This window comes from Ascidiella aspersa, chromosome 3, assembly GCF_963924565.1.
Source record: "Ascidiella aspersa chromosome 3, kaAscAspe10.2, whole genome shotgun sequence".
NCBI lineage: Eukaryota > Metazoa > Chordata > Ascidiacea > Phlebobranchia > Ascidiidae > Ascidiella > Ascidiella aspersa.
Window position 1 is genome coordinate 36,385,287 of NC_139449.1, and position 16,230 is coordinate 36,401,516.

The 16,230-nt window shown below is 37.2% G+C and overlaps 1 protein-coding gene across 3 annotated transcripts in view; it reads left to right on the top strand.

The window, feature by feature from the left end:
* LOC146162766 (zinc finger homeobox protein 4-like) overlaps positions 1-16,230 on the top strand; it is a 69,221-nt gene that overhangs the window by 40,688 nt on the left and 12,303 nt on the right. For all 3 annotated transcript variants that reach the window (XM_083383815.1, XM_083383817.1, XM_083383816.1), the window contains exons 6-20: positions 400-522; positions 1,175-1,302; positions 1,945-2,068; positions 4,315-4,542; positions 5,264-5,546; positions 6,236-6,732; positions 7,148-7,351; positions 12,634-12,768; positions 13,261-13,362; positions 13,613-13,723; positions 14,373-14,487; positions 14,635-14,708; positions 14,928-15,038; positions 15,441-15,537; positions 15,951-16,090. In XM_083383815.1, the coding sequence (XP_083239941.1) occupies positions 400-522; positions 1,175-1,302; positions 1,945-2,068; positions 4,315-4,542; positions 5,264-5,546; positions 6,236-6,732; positions 7,148-7,351; positions 12,634-12,768; positions 13,261-13,362; positions 13,613-13,723; positions 14,373-14,487; positions 14,635-14,708; positions 14,928-15,038; positions 15,441-15,537; positions 15,951-16,090 (2,472 nt within the window). The remainder of the gene's footprint in view (positions 1-399; positions 523-1,174; positions 1,303-1,944; positions 2,069-4,314; positions 4,543-5,263; positions 5,547-6,235; positions 6,733-7,147; positions 7,352-12,633; positions 12,769-13,260; positions 13,363-13,612; positions 13,724-14,372; positions 14,488-14,634; positions 14,709-14,927; positions 15,039-15,440; positions 15,538-15,950; positions 16,091-16,230) is intronic.

Consider the following 16,230-nt stretch of genomic DNA (forward strand, 5'->3'; position numbering starts at 1 on the left):
TTATCATTTAAATTAATTGTATATATTTTTTTATCTTAAATCTTGTAAAATTCGTTCATTGCGTTCCTAAATCTTAAAGATATAACATTTAAAACAGATTTTTTTGGAAAAACTATTTTTTTTTTTTTTAAGCAAATGCGATTGAGTGTGAACTGTGATTGTTGTTTCAGTTTTTATTAAGTAGTTCGTTTTTTAATTTTTTTTTTTCAAATTAACCACTTAATTGTATATCAAAAGATTCTTAACTTTCCTAATAAAGTAATTGCTGTTCTATAATTCAAAGGTAAATTTAAAGGTGAAGTTATTATTTTCTTATTAAAAGAGCCAATTGTCGAGTCAACCTTATTTCCAAATATATTTTATACACTAAATTAATGACGTCACGTTTTTATGACGTAGTCATCTGTGTCGTCACCGCCCTCGATGGTCGTCGAAGCGTTACAGAGACCTTTCGTGAAAGATGAACGGTGGTTGGGCAATCACGAAGATGAAAACAACTCACGAAGCAACTTTAAAACTCCGGTGAGACAATCAAGACATGATTCAGTGACAGTGGTTGAATCGTCTATCAAGGAAGCCAAAAAAAATAAGCTTTCTAATTATTATTGTCACTTTTTTCGAAAGATCCTAATTATGAATGAACGGATTGATATTATTTGTTTAGTTTATTTTTTAGTTCAGATCGCAAACTATAGGGAGTTCCAATTGAAATCATTTTCTTGTATAAAACAATCACGTTGTTTTTATTAACCCAGAAACAGTGTTTCTTAACCTATGGGTCGCAGCCCCGAAATTGGGCTGCGTATTATTTGGTTGGGTCGCCGACTGCAGTATAGTTCTATAAGACGAGACTTATTGAGATTGGATGTGAGTTTTCTCTAAAATTTGAGAATATTGCGGTAGCAATACGAATACATTGCTCTTATTTAAGAAATCGCACTGATAATGCTAACTGCTAATGTCTTGTACACTTAAAAGTTCAGTAAGAGAAAAGGTTCGTCATAACTTCGCCGTTGCACTTACGCTTTAGTTTTTGGGTCATTGCGAACAAATATTCTTAATTTAGAATTATAACAATTATCTCAATTTATACAGAAGCGTCCCAGCGCTATTTAATTAAAACAGTGTTAAGTTAATAGCTAAAAACCGATTTTTACTCTATTTGTTGCTTCAGGAGAGCCACAAGGTTAGTGACAGCTTCGCCGGTTCTTCGATGGACGTTTTGTCGATGTCTTTGTTCCAATCGCGCAACTCCTGCAAGACCCTGAAGTGTCCACACTGCAACTGGCACTACAAGTACAGGTGAACGCAGAGACTGTGGAATGTTTTAAAGCTGTGATCCTCAACCTTTTTGTTGTCGCTACCCCTTGCCAGTTTTCAGTTTTCCATTAAAAAAAAGAGTAAAGGAGACTCAAAAACACGACTGGTTCACTAAATCAAATGTTGTTAACATAATTGTTAGACTGGGTAGCTTTTCACTCTTTTGCTCCATAGACTGCTATTTTTTCTTTTTTTTCGTGTGACAACTAGTACACAGCGACCCCCCTGACACCTCTTTTGACCCCTTTTGGGGTCGCAACCCCCCACATTGGGAACCACTGCTGTATAGAGATATGTACTTGCTTTTAATTTGCTTCCTATTTTTTCCAAACTATTGAAACGAATATTATTCTGTTTCGTTCAGTAATATTAGATTTTTTAACCTAGTGATAAAAGACATTTATCTAAGTTTTATTTTATTGTTCAATCGAAAAACAAAATGACAATAAATGCTTTAAAATTTTTTTTTTTCTGACGTAATGGTTTAACATAAATTTCTTGCTGCTTGACACAGCCTGATATTGATGTAAATAACAATATAGCTTGAAAATAAAAAAACCTTACTCATAAAAGGTGGAAGGCAATTTAATAACCATCATTTTCGATGTTAATTCGTTGCTGCAGACAAACCCTTGAAGCTCACATGAAGGAGAAGCATTTAGAAGACACAACCGACTGTATGTATTGCAATGCTGGTCAACCACACCCAAGACTTTCAAGAGGGGAAAGCTATTCGTGTGGTTACAAGGTATGGTGTACTATTTGAAAACTAAAATATTTATGCTATACTATTTGAAAACTGAATTCTGTATTCTATATTCTATATTCTATACTACTTAAAAACCTCAACCACCAGTCATTTTTCATATTTCATTAAATAGTCTCTCAAACTGTAGTTTTTAATTTAATTTTTGCCATTCCAAAAGCATTGATATTTAAATTCGCTGTAGATTAAAATTAAAGACTTGTTTAATATATGAAAATAGTTTTTTTGGTTTTTAATATAAATATTACAATTTTAAAAGGATTTAGTTTGATGGTCGCAAGTTGTTTTTAGGTTGATTTTATAAATTTTTAGCAACATTTTCAAAAGATGAAAAAACAACGTGTGAAAATCAATGCAAAACACGTTAGTATTGCAAAAAAAATTACGACAATTTCCCACGGTTTTTTCGCAACTTTTTGCTCAACTCCGTGAGAAAAGGTTGTTTGTTGATCGTGTGAAGTAGCCTCAGTAGGTGATAGTTCACACCCCGGGGTTCCCCGCCCCTTTAAACGCCCCTTCTTCAATTGGTTAAAACCAAACCAAACCCTTTAAACGCCCCCTACTCGTGAATACACAGTTTCACCTGTTGTTGATTGGATCACGTCGAGGAAAAGGTTGGAGTAAACCCCGATCGTTTTCTGGGAGAAAAAACTTGTAGTTTATTCACAACTCGATTTAAATCAGTGGTTATAAAAGTATATCGGTTTTATTTGGAGCTATCCGATAATACCAAGAGGTAGTATCGGCCATTGTCCAATAATACCAAGAGGTAGTATCGGCCATTATCCGATAATACCAAGAGGTAGTATCGGCCATTATCCGATAATACTAAGAGGTAGTATCGGCCATTATCCGATAATACCAAGAGGTAGTATCGGCCATTATCCGATAATACCAAGAGGTAGTATCGGTCATTGTCCGATACTAGGGTGATATTGGCGCCGATCTGATATCAAATTAATCGAAACACTTACCAGCAAATAGTGGGATGCTTGTTCTTTCGCACGTCGCTTAAATAGAAGTTGCGCGTAATTTTTGATCTATGTATTAAAACGACTTTTAAACGCTCTTATTGGCCTACAACAGTGTGTGACCTGTTTTAATACAAAAATTGTTTTTTTTGTTTGTTTTTTACATTAGATTAAAACAAGGATTGCATCTAATAAGTTCACAGAAAAAATTTCATCAGGTCAAAAAACAAAAATCATCGTTTGATTGTTATTTTTATTTTTAGCTAAGATGTAAGTTGATTGCCCTAAAGAGGATTATCGAAATAGGCCATCGAAACGCTGGTATTTTTTCAAGAAAATATTTGTCAGACAAACACTTTTATAAATGACGTAATTCCAGTTTTGACTAAATTTTAACTCTAATCTAATTTTTGAATGGATTGCGCTAATTTTTGAATGAATTTTTGGCTAACATAAAGAAGTTTTACCAAAAGTGCTACTTGGTCCAAAAACATTTTTATTCCCTCAGTCGTAACAAAGAAATTGGATTAATAATTTTCGGTCAGAACGGTTTGGCTCTGGCCATCAAATAATTCTAATTGGTTGTATTTCAACCAGCTGTACTCTATTCTGACGTGAGCCTACGTAAGGCAAGCTAATGAACTTTATTGCCAGTCTTTAGTGCCCGAAGCACCTGCTAGTTACTTTTAATTCAACCCGAGCCAAAACACTTACCACGGAATCCTTCCACTTTAAGTCGCCCCAAAGACCATGGGGTATACAGGTGGTAAATAGCACCGTGGGTTACAAAGGGGCGCTATCCAACCCATTAGTGCAATTATCTTTTAAACCTCTTAATGAGTTATATCTATGTAAACTAACAGAACAGAAAACGCTCTTATTCAGGCGTTCTAAACTTTTTTTAACGCTGATATCTAAAGATTTTTTATTTCGCTGGGACTAGGGTTGTGGCCAAAAAATTCAGTTTGATAAACGCCACGTGTAGTTTCCTCTAAGCCAGTGTCTGTTGAACTTTTTTGAACCAGGCCTCACTTTTGTGTTTACAACATGTTAGCCCCCCTCTAGCTCTAAAGTATTCCATTATAGTGGACAATCTATCCGTATCGAAAATCCAGTGTGAATATACCCTTTAATAATCTCTTTCCAAACTTTATTGTTTTCTATTTGAAAACCGCACCAAACAGGGTTTAAAAAACCCGCATTTAGCCCCCACTCACCCCCAATAACTTACCCCGGTTTCTTGCATCGCTTCCGCAGCCGTTCAAGTGTACAGTGTGCAACTACTCGACCACCACAAAGGGCAACCTTAGCATCCACATGCAATCCGACAAGCATCTCTACAACGCCCGATCTCTACAGCACAGACAGCACGAGAGCATCAGGCAGCATCAGCAAGCAGCCGTATCGTCCGTCTCGAGCGCCCTAAGCAAACTGGGTTCCGCTGGGGGGCAGCAGAGTGGAATTGCCGCTTCGCAGTTTGAAGAGGTGAGATTTCGATGTTTTATCTTATTTGCGAACTTTCGAGCAATATTCGGCTTTAAAATGGGAAAGTGTGTTGATATGCGAAAGTAGATGGTTGTTAGATACAAAAGAGATTTTCTGTTTTTTTGTATTGTTTTTCAAATGTAATTAAAACAATATCTGTAAAACAAATACTAAGTGAGTTCCGTATTATTTAAACAAGATGTCGTGTCTTGTATAGAGTGTTTTTCAACTTGCTTCTCCACCGAGCCTGCGTAGCTCAGTCGGTAAATCGATGGTCCCGTTGTGGCCGAGGTCGTGAGTTCGAACCTCACAGCGGTTTGTTTTACGAACAGGATGCAGCAGGCAACGGTGACATATTGTTTTTAGTTTGCTACTATAATGCACAAGAATCACAGCTTTTAACCTTTTTGATTCCGAAACTTCAACCTATAACACTGTTCTATCATAAGAATTTTAATGCAAGCAAAGCGAAGATAAAAACACTGTCCTGCGTCGAGGTTTGAACTCATAACCTCAGTCATTCCGTCAACGTTGCCTTACTTTTGTTTTGACAAACATTGTCGCGATCCGATCGGATACCACATTAGTACTATGTTCAGATAGGTGATATTGAAACATTAAAGGCATTTTTTTGTTAGGCTAACATTTGTTTCAGCAGTAACACGTTATCGCAAGTCAAGTCCCAGTCCAAGTCACATCATTTTAAAAATCTCTATCGCAGAACCAAGGGTCTGCGGTTCGATCCCCGAGCACGGAAAACTTCACCAGCTACCGCGAAGTGGAAAAATCGATGCCGCGTCGTCGGCGCTCGTCGAGCAAGACTGGGGCCGAGGGGAATCACCCTGGGGGGCGCCAGGGCCCCAACAAGTGGCGCTGTGACGTTTGTGGGTACGAGACGTCGATCGCGCGGAACCTTCGCATCCACAACACGAGTGAGAAGCACGCACAGAACGTCGCTCTGCAGGAGAGGGGACTCCTCAAGCATATGAGACATGCAAGTGGAGGTTAGTGGGGAGGTTGTCACTTGGTCATTACTTATGTCAGTTGGCAGGTTGTCACTTGGTCATTTGGATATTTCTATGGCAGCTCTTTACTTGCTCATTACTTATGTGGGTGGTGAGGTTACCACTTGGTCATTACTTATGTCAGTTGGGAGGTTATCACTTGTTCATTGCATATGTGGGTGGAGTGGTTATCACTTGTCTTTTGGATAATCAAATGCCAACTCTTTACTTGGCCATTTACAATTTTTTTCTTCACCTGGTCATAAGCAGTTACTTAAAGTTTGTCACTTGGTGATATACGATATACATTTATTATTAGAACTCTTCACTTGGTCACAAGCCGTTGTATGTCACTCGGTCTTTTGAACTTGGTTTAAGTTCTTTACTTGGTCATTTTATCTACAAGTTGACAGGTTTAATTTTTTTTTGATTAGCTCTTTATTAAAAAGTAGCTGCTTAAGTTCCTGCTTGATCATTATTGCTTTCTTGTTAAACGGTTTATAGTTACAAATTTGCCCAACATAACGTGTTTTGTGATTTCATTTTGTGTAGTAATCTTGTGCAGGTTCTTTCAAAATGGAAAACTGGGACTTAATCATATTAGTTGGGTGTTTTTAACTACACCTAAAAGCTTATCCTCTTTTCCTTTTCAACCCTGTGTATAAACCTTTTTAAATTTCAACGTTTAGACTTACAAAACGATCACCACCTTCACCACCAACATGGAGATCGTCCACAACAACAACAACAACAACAGCAACAACAACAACAACAACAACAACAACAACAACAACAGCAGCAGCAACAGCAAGGCATCGTCGACTACTACACCAGCGCTCTCAAGTCGCTACAGCAAAACCACAGCATCATGAGCGACGCGAGCAACCATTTGTCAGCGGGAAACGACGAAGCTGAGAAGGCTCGGAAGCTACAAGCCGATTACCTCCAACAACAGCTTCTAATATCACAGCAACAGCAGCTTCTACTCGCCCAGCAATACCAGCAACTCATGGTGGCCGCTGCAGCCGCATCTTCGCTACAACAACGCCTCGGTGGAGGGGTTGGGGGCCCTGAGGAACCGGGGAACCACCTGTTGCAAGCCAAACAGGCCCAGCTTTGGAAGCAGCTTTTCCCAAACGCCCCAGCAGCTGAGGGGAGTCCCCCGCCACCCGGGAAGCCACTTTCGGTGAGTTGGTTTGTTTGCTTCGCATGTTTTTATTACTAGTTTACTTCTAGTTTTGTTTTTGCCGTAAATTTTGCATGTTTTTGTTTAATTTTTTTATTACCGTTTATTTAATTTGTTAATTTTTTCAGTGAATTGACTTTTGTTTTGTATTTTTGCGTTATTTTTCTCCTTTAGCCCATTTTTGTTTAGTTTTTGCTACTGCATCCCATACTAATATTTTTTTAACTTTACTTGTGGTAATTGCTTTTGCCATTTTTTTCAATTTTTTTTTCATTATTTAACTATACCTGTTCGTCAACTTTGTAGATTAAAGTTTAATTAACTCAATCAAATTATTTAAACTCAGAAATTTCCACAAACTTCTGGAAATTTATAATCATTCCGAATTTTCTAAAATTCGTTTTCATATTTCCAGCCCGACCCTAGTGAAGTGACGTCATCTTGCATGTTCTCCTGTGACGTATGCGGCGTGTTCGGCACCGACGACCTCGGCGCCCTCGACGCCCACACTCGCCGATTACGTCACGCTGACGTAAGCAAGGACGTTATGTCGAACGAATGGGTGACTCGGACTCAACGCGAAGGATACTTCTGTCGGTTGTGCAAGTACACAACCCCGGTGAGTGTGAAAATGTGCGACCGTGAAAATGCGAGGCAGTGTGTTGCTAAAATTGTGGGTAATTTTACCCACTTGATTGGCTATTTAAACATTTTTAGGCTATTAGGTAAGCTAAACTGTATTTTTTTTTCTCCCAATTGGTTTACATTACGAATTTAGGCGGTAGCTTCAAAAATGTGAAAATGTGCGGCTTTAAAAATGAGGTGCATTGAATAGAAAACTTTGTGTGCTTGGTTTAGAGTTTTTGCTTTTAGCATCAATGGCGTAAGTTTGGTGCAAGTACACAACGCCATTGAGTAGGAAAATGTGCGGCCGTAAAAATGCGTGATGGATGTGCTTGTGTTTGGTAAATTTAACACAAATTTAACGAGTTACTAAGCTTCTTTTACAGTTAAAATTTAACTAAATAATGAGTAAATTACTCATTAAACCAGGTTGGTACATGACAATTGTAAGGGGTAGTTTTTATAGCTATAAAATTGTAAAATGCTAGTTATTGGGCTGTTAAAATTGTGGGTATTTTTAACCTCAAAGGAGGTATTTGACTATTTTAGGGATGGTTTTAAAAGCCATAGAAATGTGAATGTATTTTGCAGAAAAGCTTGTTTATAGTTAACAGTGCTGCTAAAAACGTTGGTAAATTTACTCACAAAATCGGTCTAATTTTACGTTTTTAGGGGGTAGTTTTGACTGTGATAAAAAAGCGAAATAAGAATCCCCGATTTAGATCAAAACAAACGTAAATATTTACAGGGGCGTTGTAAATGCCACATCGCATCATTCCCGGGCATCTTTATAAGGAATCGGCCATCTTGATAAACAAGCATATTCAAATCATTACTGAATAACAAATAAAATGTATATACAATTTCTGGACGATTTCGGCTTGCAAATTAAAACTTGTCCTCAAGGGTCCTTCAATTTGCAGCGAAACCAAGCCAATCTAGAATCGTGTCGCGTTTCAGTCCACAAAAATATCTGGAGAGCTCCTTCTTCGACTTTCAGCATTTCTCGACCGACACAGGAAATTCTGCGTCGCGTACAAACTGACCCGCGTCGACTTCCAAGAACGAATATTAATTGCCGCGTCGTTTCGCCTTTTTGATTTTGTTGTCCCCCAACGGTCGTCACGCTCCGTTGGCCGCGTTTCACGCGTCACAATCGACTTGCTGTAATTGTGACGTTTTTTCGGAGCACTTAAAAGTTTGGCGTTAATCTCCCGTTTGGGTGGTCTAGGTCGCTCTCTATTTTTGGCAGAGTCGGACTAATGCTAATGGTCCTTGATTTTGGTGCATGTGGGGCTATGGGGGGTAACACACCCCCCTAAAAACGGGGCTGGTTTTTGAAATAATTCACTTGAACTGACCCCAGCGTAGGTATTGTTTCGTAAATTATTTTTTGACCCAACGTCAACTTTTCAACACAATTTTTTGACGCTTAACCTACATTTTAAGGGCTCTTTTAAGAGAAAACTAACATATGGTATTTAAAGCGATAAACACTTTTAGTTTCTGTCAAACTAGTTATCTGGAATAAACATTGCAAAAATTTGTTTGCATATTTGTCTTCATACAAACAGCTTAGCAAAATATTTTGTCCCCCCCTTCCACGTAAATCGACACCCAAAAAAATATTTCGCCCACCCCCTCGAAGTTTACCCCTCCTGCATTTACGTCCTGCCTTAAGAGCATTAACGCTCAATTTGATTTCAATTTAGCCCCAAACATTGGTGAACGCACCCTTTAAGTGATGTCCGGTGGTGGCTTTGTTTTTACCTTTGTCAAATGAACCTTACACAGGCGCCATAATTAAAGTGCTGTCTTTTCCTGTGCCACTTTTACGCCCTGATTTCAAGCGATTCGCTTTTTGACCTTGAGAGCATCCACAAGGTCAATTAAGCGGGGAATAGTTGTGCATTTTTCGTAAATTAGGCGAATACAGGCAAAGCGGCATTATAAAGAGAAAAATGAGTCATTTTTGAATTAAAACCAAATTACGAGTTATTAGATGTTTTTTACAGTTCAAATTCAACTAAATAATCTGTAGATTACTAACTATTTTTTCTTTCTATTTGTATAATGACCCTTACGATTTTAACACTTCTTGATGTTTGTCTAAAAGTTAATGATATTTATGGAAAGGCAATATTTTCGTCCATACAAATAGTTTTATTAAAAAAAAAACATAACTTTACCTCTTCATGACCTTAATCCGAGACCGTGCCTTTACTTCTAAACATCTACCGTTTCATTTTAAAACGCGCTATTAAAACGCACAACACCTACCATCTTACGTGTGAGACGAATCGCACAATTTCACGCGTCTCCGATTTTCACGGCGCTGCGCGAATTTGAAACTGTGTTTTTCTGCGAAGGTCCCAAGGCGTCGTAATTAGATCCCAATTAGCGCGGCGCTCATTAAAAGGCGCGCTAATTACCGGGCACTGGGTAATTAATCACGCAAGTCACGCCGTCAATTAGCCTAAGTGGACGAAGACACAATCTTAAAGCTAAACTAGTCAATTGCTACTAATGGAAGTTGAGGCTATTTTAGGAAATTTTCGCGATTTTCCGAAACCCTATTTTTTCGCTTTTGATTTGCCTGTAAGTGGTTATAGGATAATGTCCACTGTTGTAACGACTCAAGTCGATGACTTGAGAATATTTTTGAGTGTGACTTTACAATGAATTGACTTAAATGCACATAAGTCCATGTTTTTACAATGACTTGACGCAATTTCTTTGACTTAACTTAGTAATTGTAATTTAAATAAATGGCTTAGACGTTCAATCATTTACGCCAATCACTTAATTGTATTTAGGTGATTAAATTAAAAACGTTTTAGAAACTTTTGGTTATTGAAGAAAATTATTAGAGGTAAAATATCAGCTTTCCATTTGTTTCGGTGTTTAGCCTTTGCTATGCAAATTATTGCTCAGGATAAAACGCGTTCGCCAGTTTTAAAGTTTAATTTTTATTTTTTATGCCATTGCTGTTGGTTGAGAATAAATTGTGTTGGACTGAAGTGATTTTAAAGACACTTGTTTACACCTGGTGTTGACCATTGCAACGTACGTTTTATCAAACTATCTTCCTAACAGCCATAACAAACCCAGCGATTAATAAATATACATTTGTGTTCTTGTATGCAAATAGAGGAAATGTATTTAAATTATACGTTTCGTAGGATTTTAGGTGATGATTTTTTTACATTTCAAAACAACCTCATGCTCGACTAAAAAGTTTTAAGCGGTATTTTAAGCGTTTTATAATTTTGGAATTTTTTTTTGGAATATTTGGCCGGAAATTGTCGGCGCTAATTAAAAAGTTGAACGTCCGCCACTGAATGGGAAATTAGCGTCATAAATAATTGACAGCTGGGAAACAGGCAAGCTAATTGCATGTGGCGGGGAAAATTAAATTCCTGCGAATATGTTCATGGTATGGGAAAGGTTTTCGAAGCAACTAACTTTGTGTTGACCGGTTTGGGTTCACAAAAGAATTTAAACATGTAATAAAATTCAAAAAAATTGCTTTTTTTAGTAAACTTGTTTGCATCACGGATCTGTAATGTAACTTGATCTCACAACCAACAGTCGAGTAAATCGACATCATCTTAATAAATACGTTGCGATACCCGACACGTTATTGTATAATCGTCAGTTAGTGAGCATTATTTTGCCTCTTTATTAGATTGGTAAATGGAAACAAATCTAGCTGCTATTTTAGCTGCTAAAAAACAAATATTAAAGCTATGTGAAGTTACTCTTTTATAAAAAAGACGCAATAAAATAGGTTTGTGGCAAAAATAGGATTTCTAGAAATTTCGATGGCATTCGCCAAACCATATCTCCCCCCCCCCCCAAATCTCTGTTCCACAACTTTGGTAAATGCCGCCCACTGGTGAACTATGTATGTCGCAAAACTGTCAAGAAACGTTGTTGACATAAAAATGAGATTCTCGCCAAAAAGAATTCCTCAAAAAATTTTCAGCAATTTGTCGTAAAGACGAAGCGACCTTCAGACACTATCGCGTTTTACAAGCTCAAAAATCGACCAGCGCCAGCCGTCTGTCCCGCAGCCTTCTCTTGTGTACGATTAAACAAAAAGACGCGCGAAGCAATTTTGCCTGGCGTCGCGAAAATCGTGGAAAAAAGCCACGGAAAAAACGCATCTTTAAAGTCGAGAAAAACAAATTTCCAAGTCGAAAAAAACTATGTTTCAAAGTCGACAAAAATGTCTTTTAAAAGTAAAAAAAGCGCATTTTTTAAGTCACAGAAAACTATATTTTGTCGTTGAAGAAAACACTGTTTTTAAGTAGCAAAGTCCTTTTCAAAAGTCGAAAAAAGCGTATTTTCAAATTGGAGAAAACGTGTTTTTGAAGTCGCAAAAACCGCCTTTTTATAGTCGAGGAAAACAAATTTTCAAGTCGAGAAAACGCCTTTTACAGTCGCCCGCTTCCGGCGTTCCAAGGTCGCAAACAAGAGCTTAATTGGACGGCGCTAGTCACCAGAGAAAGGTGGAAGTTTTACGGGCTCGTGCCCAGTCTAGGCGGCGGCAAAATTTACGGGCAATTTTTCAATCAGCAAGTCTTCCAGGCGCTCAATTAAGCCACGCCATAGACCTCGAATGCTGCCAATCCTCAAAGCAGCCTTTCATTTTCTCTGCCCGAGGGTTTAACTGCCGTCGAAAGCAAACTGAATTTTTGGTCGTTAAAAGTCGACTGGTGTCAGAAACCCCCCTCCCCTTCCATCTACATATACTGTTCACTGCATATGTATGGCTTTGCGTGTATGGAGCTGTTGGTTAAATTTCACGAGAACGTTTTTATATGTGTTCGTTAATTTAAGCTGCTGTGTCTGTTCGGTGAAGATTGTTCTAGAAACTGCTTTAGGCTGTAATTGTAAACTGTTGTTTTTCATAGTATAAATATCAAAGCGCACATCGAAGTAGGTAGCATTTTGAACGTTTTGAATATTCTCGCATATATTTATTTCCAACATGGTCTATGTAGTTTTATAAGAGCTTAAATATTCCAACTACGTCCAACTAAAACAGTCAACCATTAGGCTCTAATGCTGTTGTTTTTTGATAATTCCGAAAATACATCAATGTATTCACATTTCTACGACATTTGCATTCGTAACATTCTTTGTAATTAGATACAAAATCTTTTCCAAATGAAAAAAAAAACATTATTTTCGCCACTTAAGATTCGGGTCTCACGGACTCACGTAAATTCACGTCATGATGACGTCATCAATTTGTTCATTTTTTTCCAGTTGAAGACCAACTTCAACCTTCACTGCAAGACGGAGAAGCACACCAACAAACTCAACCTTGTAGCTCACGTCAGGGAAGGTGGTAGCGCCACCGAGTGGATGATTTCACACGTTATCAACGGGAATATTACGCAGGTAAATATGGTTGGTTATTTCGACCAGTGGTTCTCATCCGGGTTATCACGGCACTATACGACCTTTTTAACGCTCACGGGTGTCGAGATAAATTTCAAATTCTTTAGGGTTTTAATTTTTGCTCTATTGGTAAGCTTCTTAATACAATTTTTTGTGTACGATAAAAGTGCCAAAATTAAAGCTTTTTCAACCTTGTTTCACAGTTAACGTGCTGTTTCAATCTCGTTTATTGTAACGTTACAGTTAACCACTTAGCAAACATAAGAGCAAGGGTGCCGCGAACCATTTATAATTTCAGTAGGGTGCCGCCAAAAAAGGTTGCGAAACTCTGAATTAGACTAAAAATTCGTGATGGGTCCCAGTTTGTTTGGAAACTTGCTTTAAATATACATAAAGGGTAAATTGTTTGCATCACGGATAGGTATTTCTAATTTTTTTATTTTATTGAAATTGTATCTCTATTGTGTTAATCCGAGTTGTTACCACTTGCAGAGCCTGGCTTGCAACACTTGCCACTTCGTCACCCACAGTTTGGAGAAGTTGAAGCAACATTGCTCATCGGAACAACACCAGGGTGTCCACGCAGTTTGCCAGGTGAACAAATAAACAAGTAATTTCAGAAGCAAGCTGTGTGGTAAATAGTCTTTTTGAAATTACAAAAGTCCAAGTCAAGTCATTTGTAAAACAACATAAGTCCAAGTCAGGTCATTTAATTTTTTTAAGTTTATTTCGTATTTTGTCCACACCCAACCTTCTCGCCAGCATTTGAATACCACAGCATTGTCTTAAAGCTCTAACTTTTAAGGGTATTCCGTTAAAAGTGTTTCCAAATATTTTTCTCCAGTTTCTGCACAACCTGTTGAAACGTCGTTCGGAAACGATGGCAAAAGAATCCGGAAACACCGAACCTCGACTGGAATTAAGGTGCTTGGCTTGCACCGACTTTCAAACCAGAGTAAGTGGCACGAATTAACTGTAATGGTGTCGTTTGTCGACTACTTTTAATTGAAAGCGTTGCTTTTTGCAGGCAGCAATGTTATTTATAATTCAAAAAAAAATTGTGTTATTGGTGTTTAACAATTTCCTATTTGTACGAAAAACTTGGATTCTTGTTTGCCAAAAAAAAAAAAAAAAAAAAACATTTGGTAAATTGTGGCTTTCGAAACGTCAGAGTCCTATTAAAGATTGAGAACTTTTGTGATACTTGTAATAGGCATGTCCTACTATACCACCGGTTCGAAGACGATCCTCGTCCGAGTATCGGTTGCAATCCGAATCCAAATTTTATGAAAATTTCAGCCATGAATTACGATCCAACACGATTCTACCTTAAAAAATTATTCAAAAATAATAAGTTCGAGGTGAAGGCCAAAGCAAATTTCGACAAAACGGCCTGAAATAGTAGCTTTCAACATTTTAATTTCATCTATTTTGCTGGTAACATAGTAGTGCGTCATTTAATATCAATATCGGGATAAAATATTAAGCATCGGACATCCTTAGTTTTAAAACTGACGGCTTAATTTTTTTCAAGCTGAATGATAGTTTTACTGCGCGATTCCTTTGGCATTTAAATCAACAATATTTATATTTTGATATTTCAGTACATCGTCGAAATGGTTCGTCACATGCAGACCTCAGAACACCAAATGCAATTGCAACGTCACAATAACCCTCCTATGACGACACTACAGGATGTGATAGCCATCGAGGCTGGAGGTAATTCACTTATGTTCGATTCGCGCCAAGTCTGAGAATCCTGAAAATACAATAACCACGAATGTAATGTCTTCTTACGCTAAAGGATCGTTAAATATCTGAATATATTAGTCACCAATTATATTTTATTGCCAATATACTGTTTAGGTGAAACCCCGTCGGTGAAACAGAACGAAGAAAAGGCGACCGCAAAATCTCCGCTGAAAATTGAAGCAAAGAAGGTATAGTCCCGAAACTGTTTCTTAAAATCTTTATTTCATACAAATATTAAGTTTAACTTAAATGTATTAATGCTCTGCTTAAATTAAAGTAGAAAATGTATTTCTTGAGTTAATGTTTTTTTTTTTGAACCGTGAATGAACATTAATCAGATCTTCCAGATTAATAAAATGAAAAATAACGTGTTTAGATATAAATAATTTTTCATTGTGACGTAACAGGAGAAGGTGTGCCAATTCTGCAACTACGTCACAGAAAGTGACGAGAGGTTGGAAATGCACATTATGACGCAACACAGCGCCCAGCCGCCAACCAAATGCCCCCTTTGCCAGGTGATAATGTTTTTAATACTGACCAATAGTAAGATAACATAATATCCCACTACAATTGTCGTTAATTTTTTTTTTCTAATAAGTGTTTGGAACTTCAGGTTAAATTAATTTTTAAAGCCGGTTTGTTCGAAATCTTTTTTGTTCGTCGAGTTTCTTTAGTTCTTTGCGAAATAGAAAGGGTTATTTTTAGTTTGTGTTTAGTAAAAAAAATACTAAACTACATTTTGAAGGCTTTTTGCTTTAAGGATATTTGTAGTTCAAATGTAAGTTTTTTTTATGTAGCAAAAAGCAAGTTAGATTTTTTCGCAAATAGTTAAATTATTTAAGTCAGTAGAGGTTACAATTTCAATTTATTCCAACCTTAGTAGATTCCCGTGTTTTAATTTTGCTTTTAAACCGCAGGATTTGTTCAAGGACAGCATCCAACTCCAAATCCACCTCCTTCACTTCCACAAGATTATTCCCCCAACAAGGAACGACAACGAAGCTTCTAGAATCGGTGAGTTAGTTGCACATGTATTACCTACGTATATAATAAAGAACAAGCGCTGTGTATTATTGATGTTAATATCCTATCGTTTTTCGCCGTGGTTTTTAATTTGTCGTCCTCCAACAAAAACTTACAATGAAACTTCTAGAATCGGAAACCACTCGTAATACTTAGGTTGAAAAATGCGACCTAGTCGTCTCGTATTTGCGAGGTTGCAAAAGTAACGTTTTGTTTTCTGTTTTGTTGGTATAATTTGCTAGTTTTACAACCAGTTAATAGCATTTTTAACGTAACAAAAACCTAATGAAACTATAGCAAATTTAGTATAAATATCATCTTTATAACCTAAAAGTGTAATGATTAAAGCACTTTTTTTGCTTTATTTAATTTAGGGTTTCATAACCAAATCCAACTAATTTCAGTTAATCCTTTACAAACGGAAGACAGCAGCAACAACAAAAGCAAAACTTTACCTGAATCCGTGATAAAATCTATAGACACAGCCACTGATGAAAAACTACAGAACGACAGCAACGTTATGGATTCCACTGATGTGGAAAAGGTAATTATGACGTTTCTTTAATCTCAAGGGAATAAACTGGTTGTTAATCATTTTAGGCCACTTTTCTTTTTGTGGTAATTGCTGAAAAAGTTTGAGCAAAACTGTTTTATAATAATGTTAATCTATACGGCTTTAAGTTG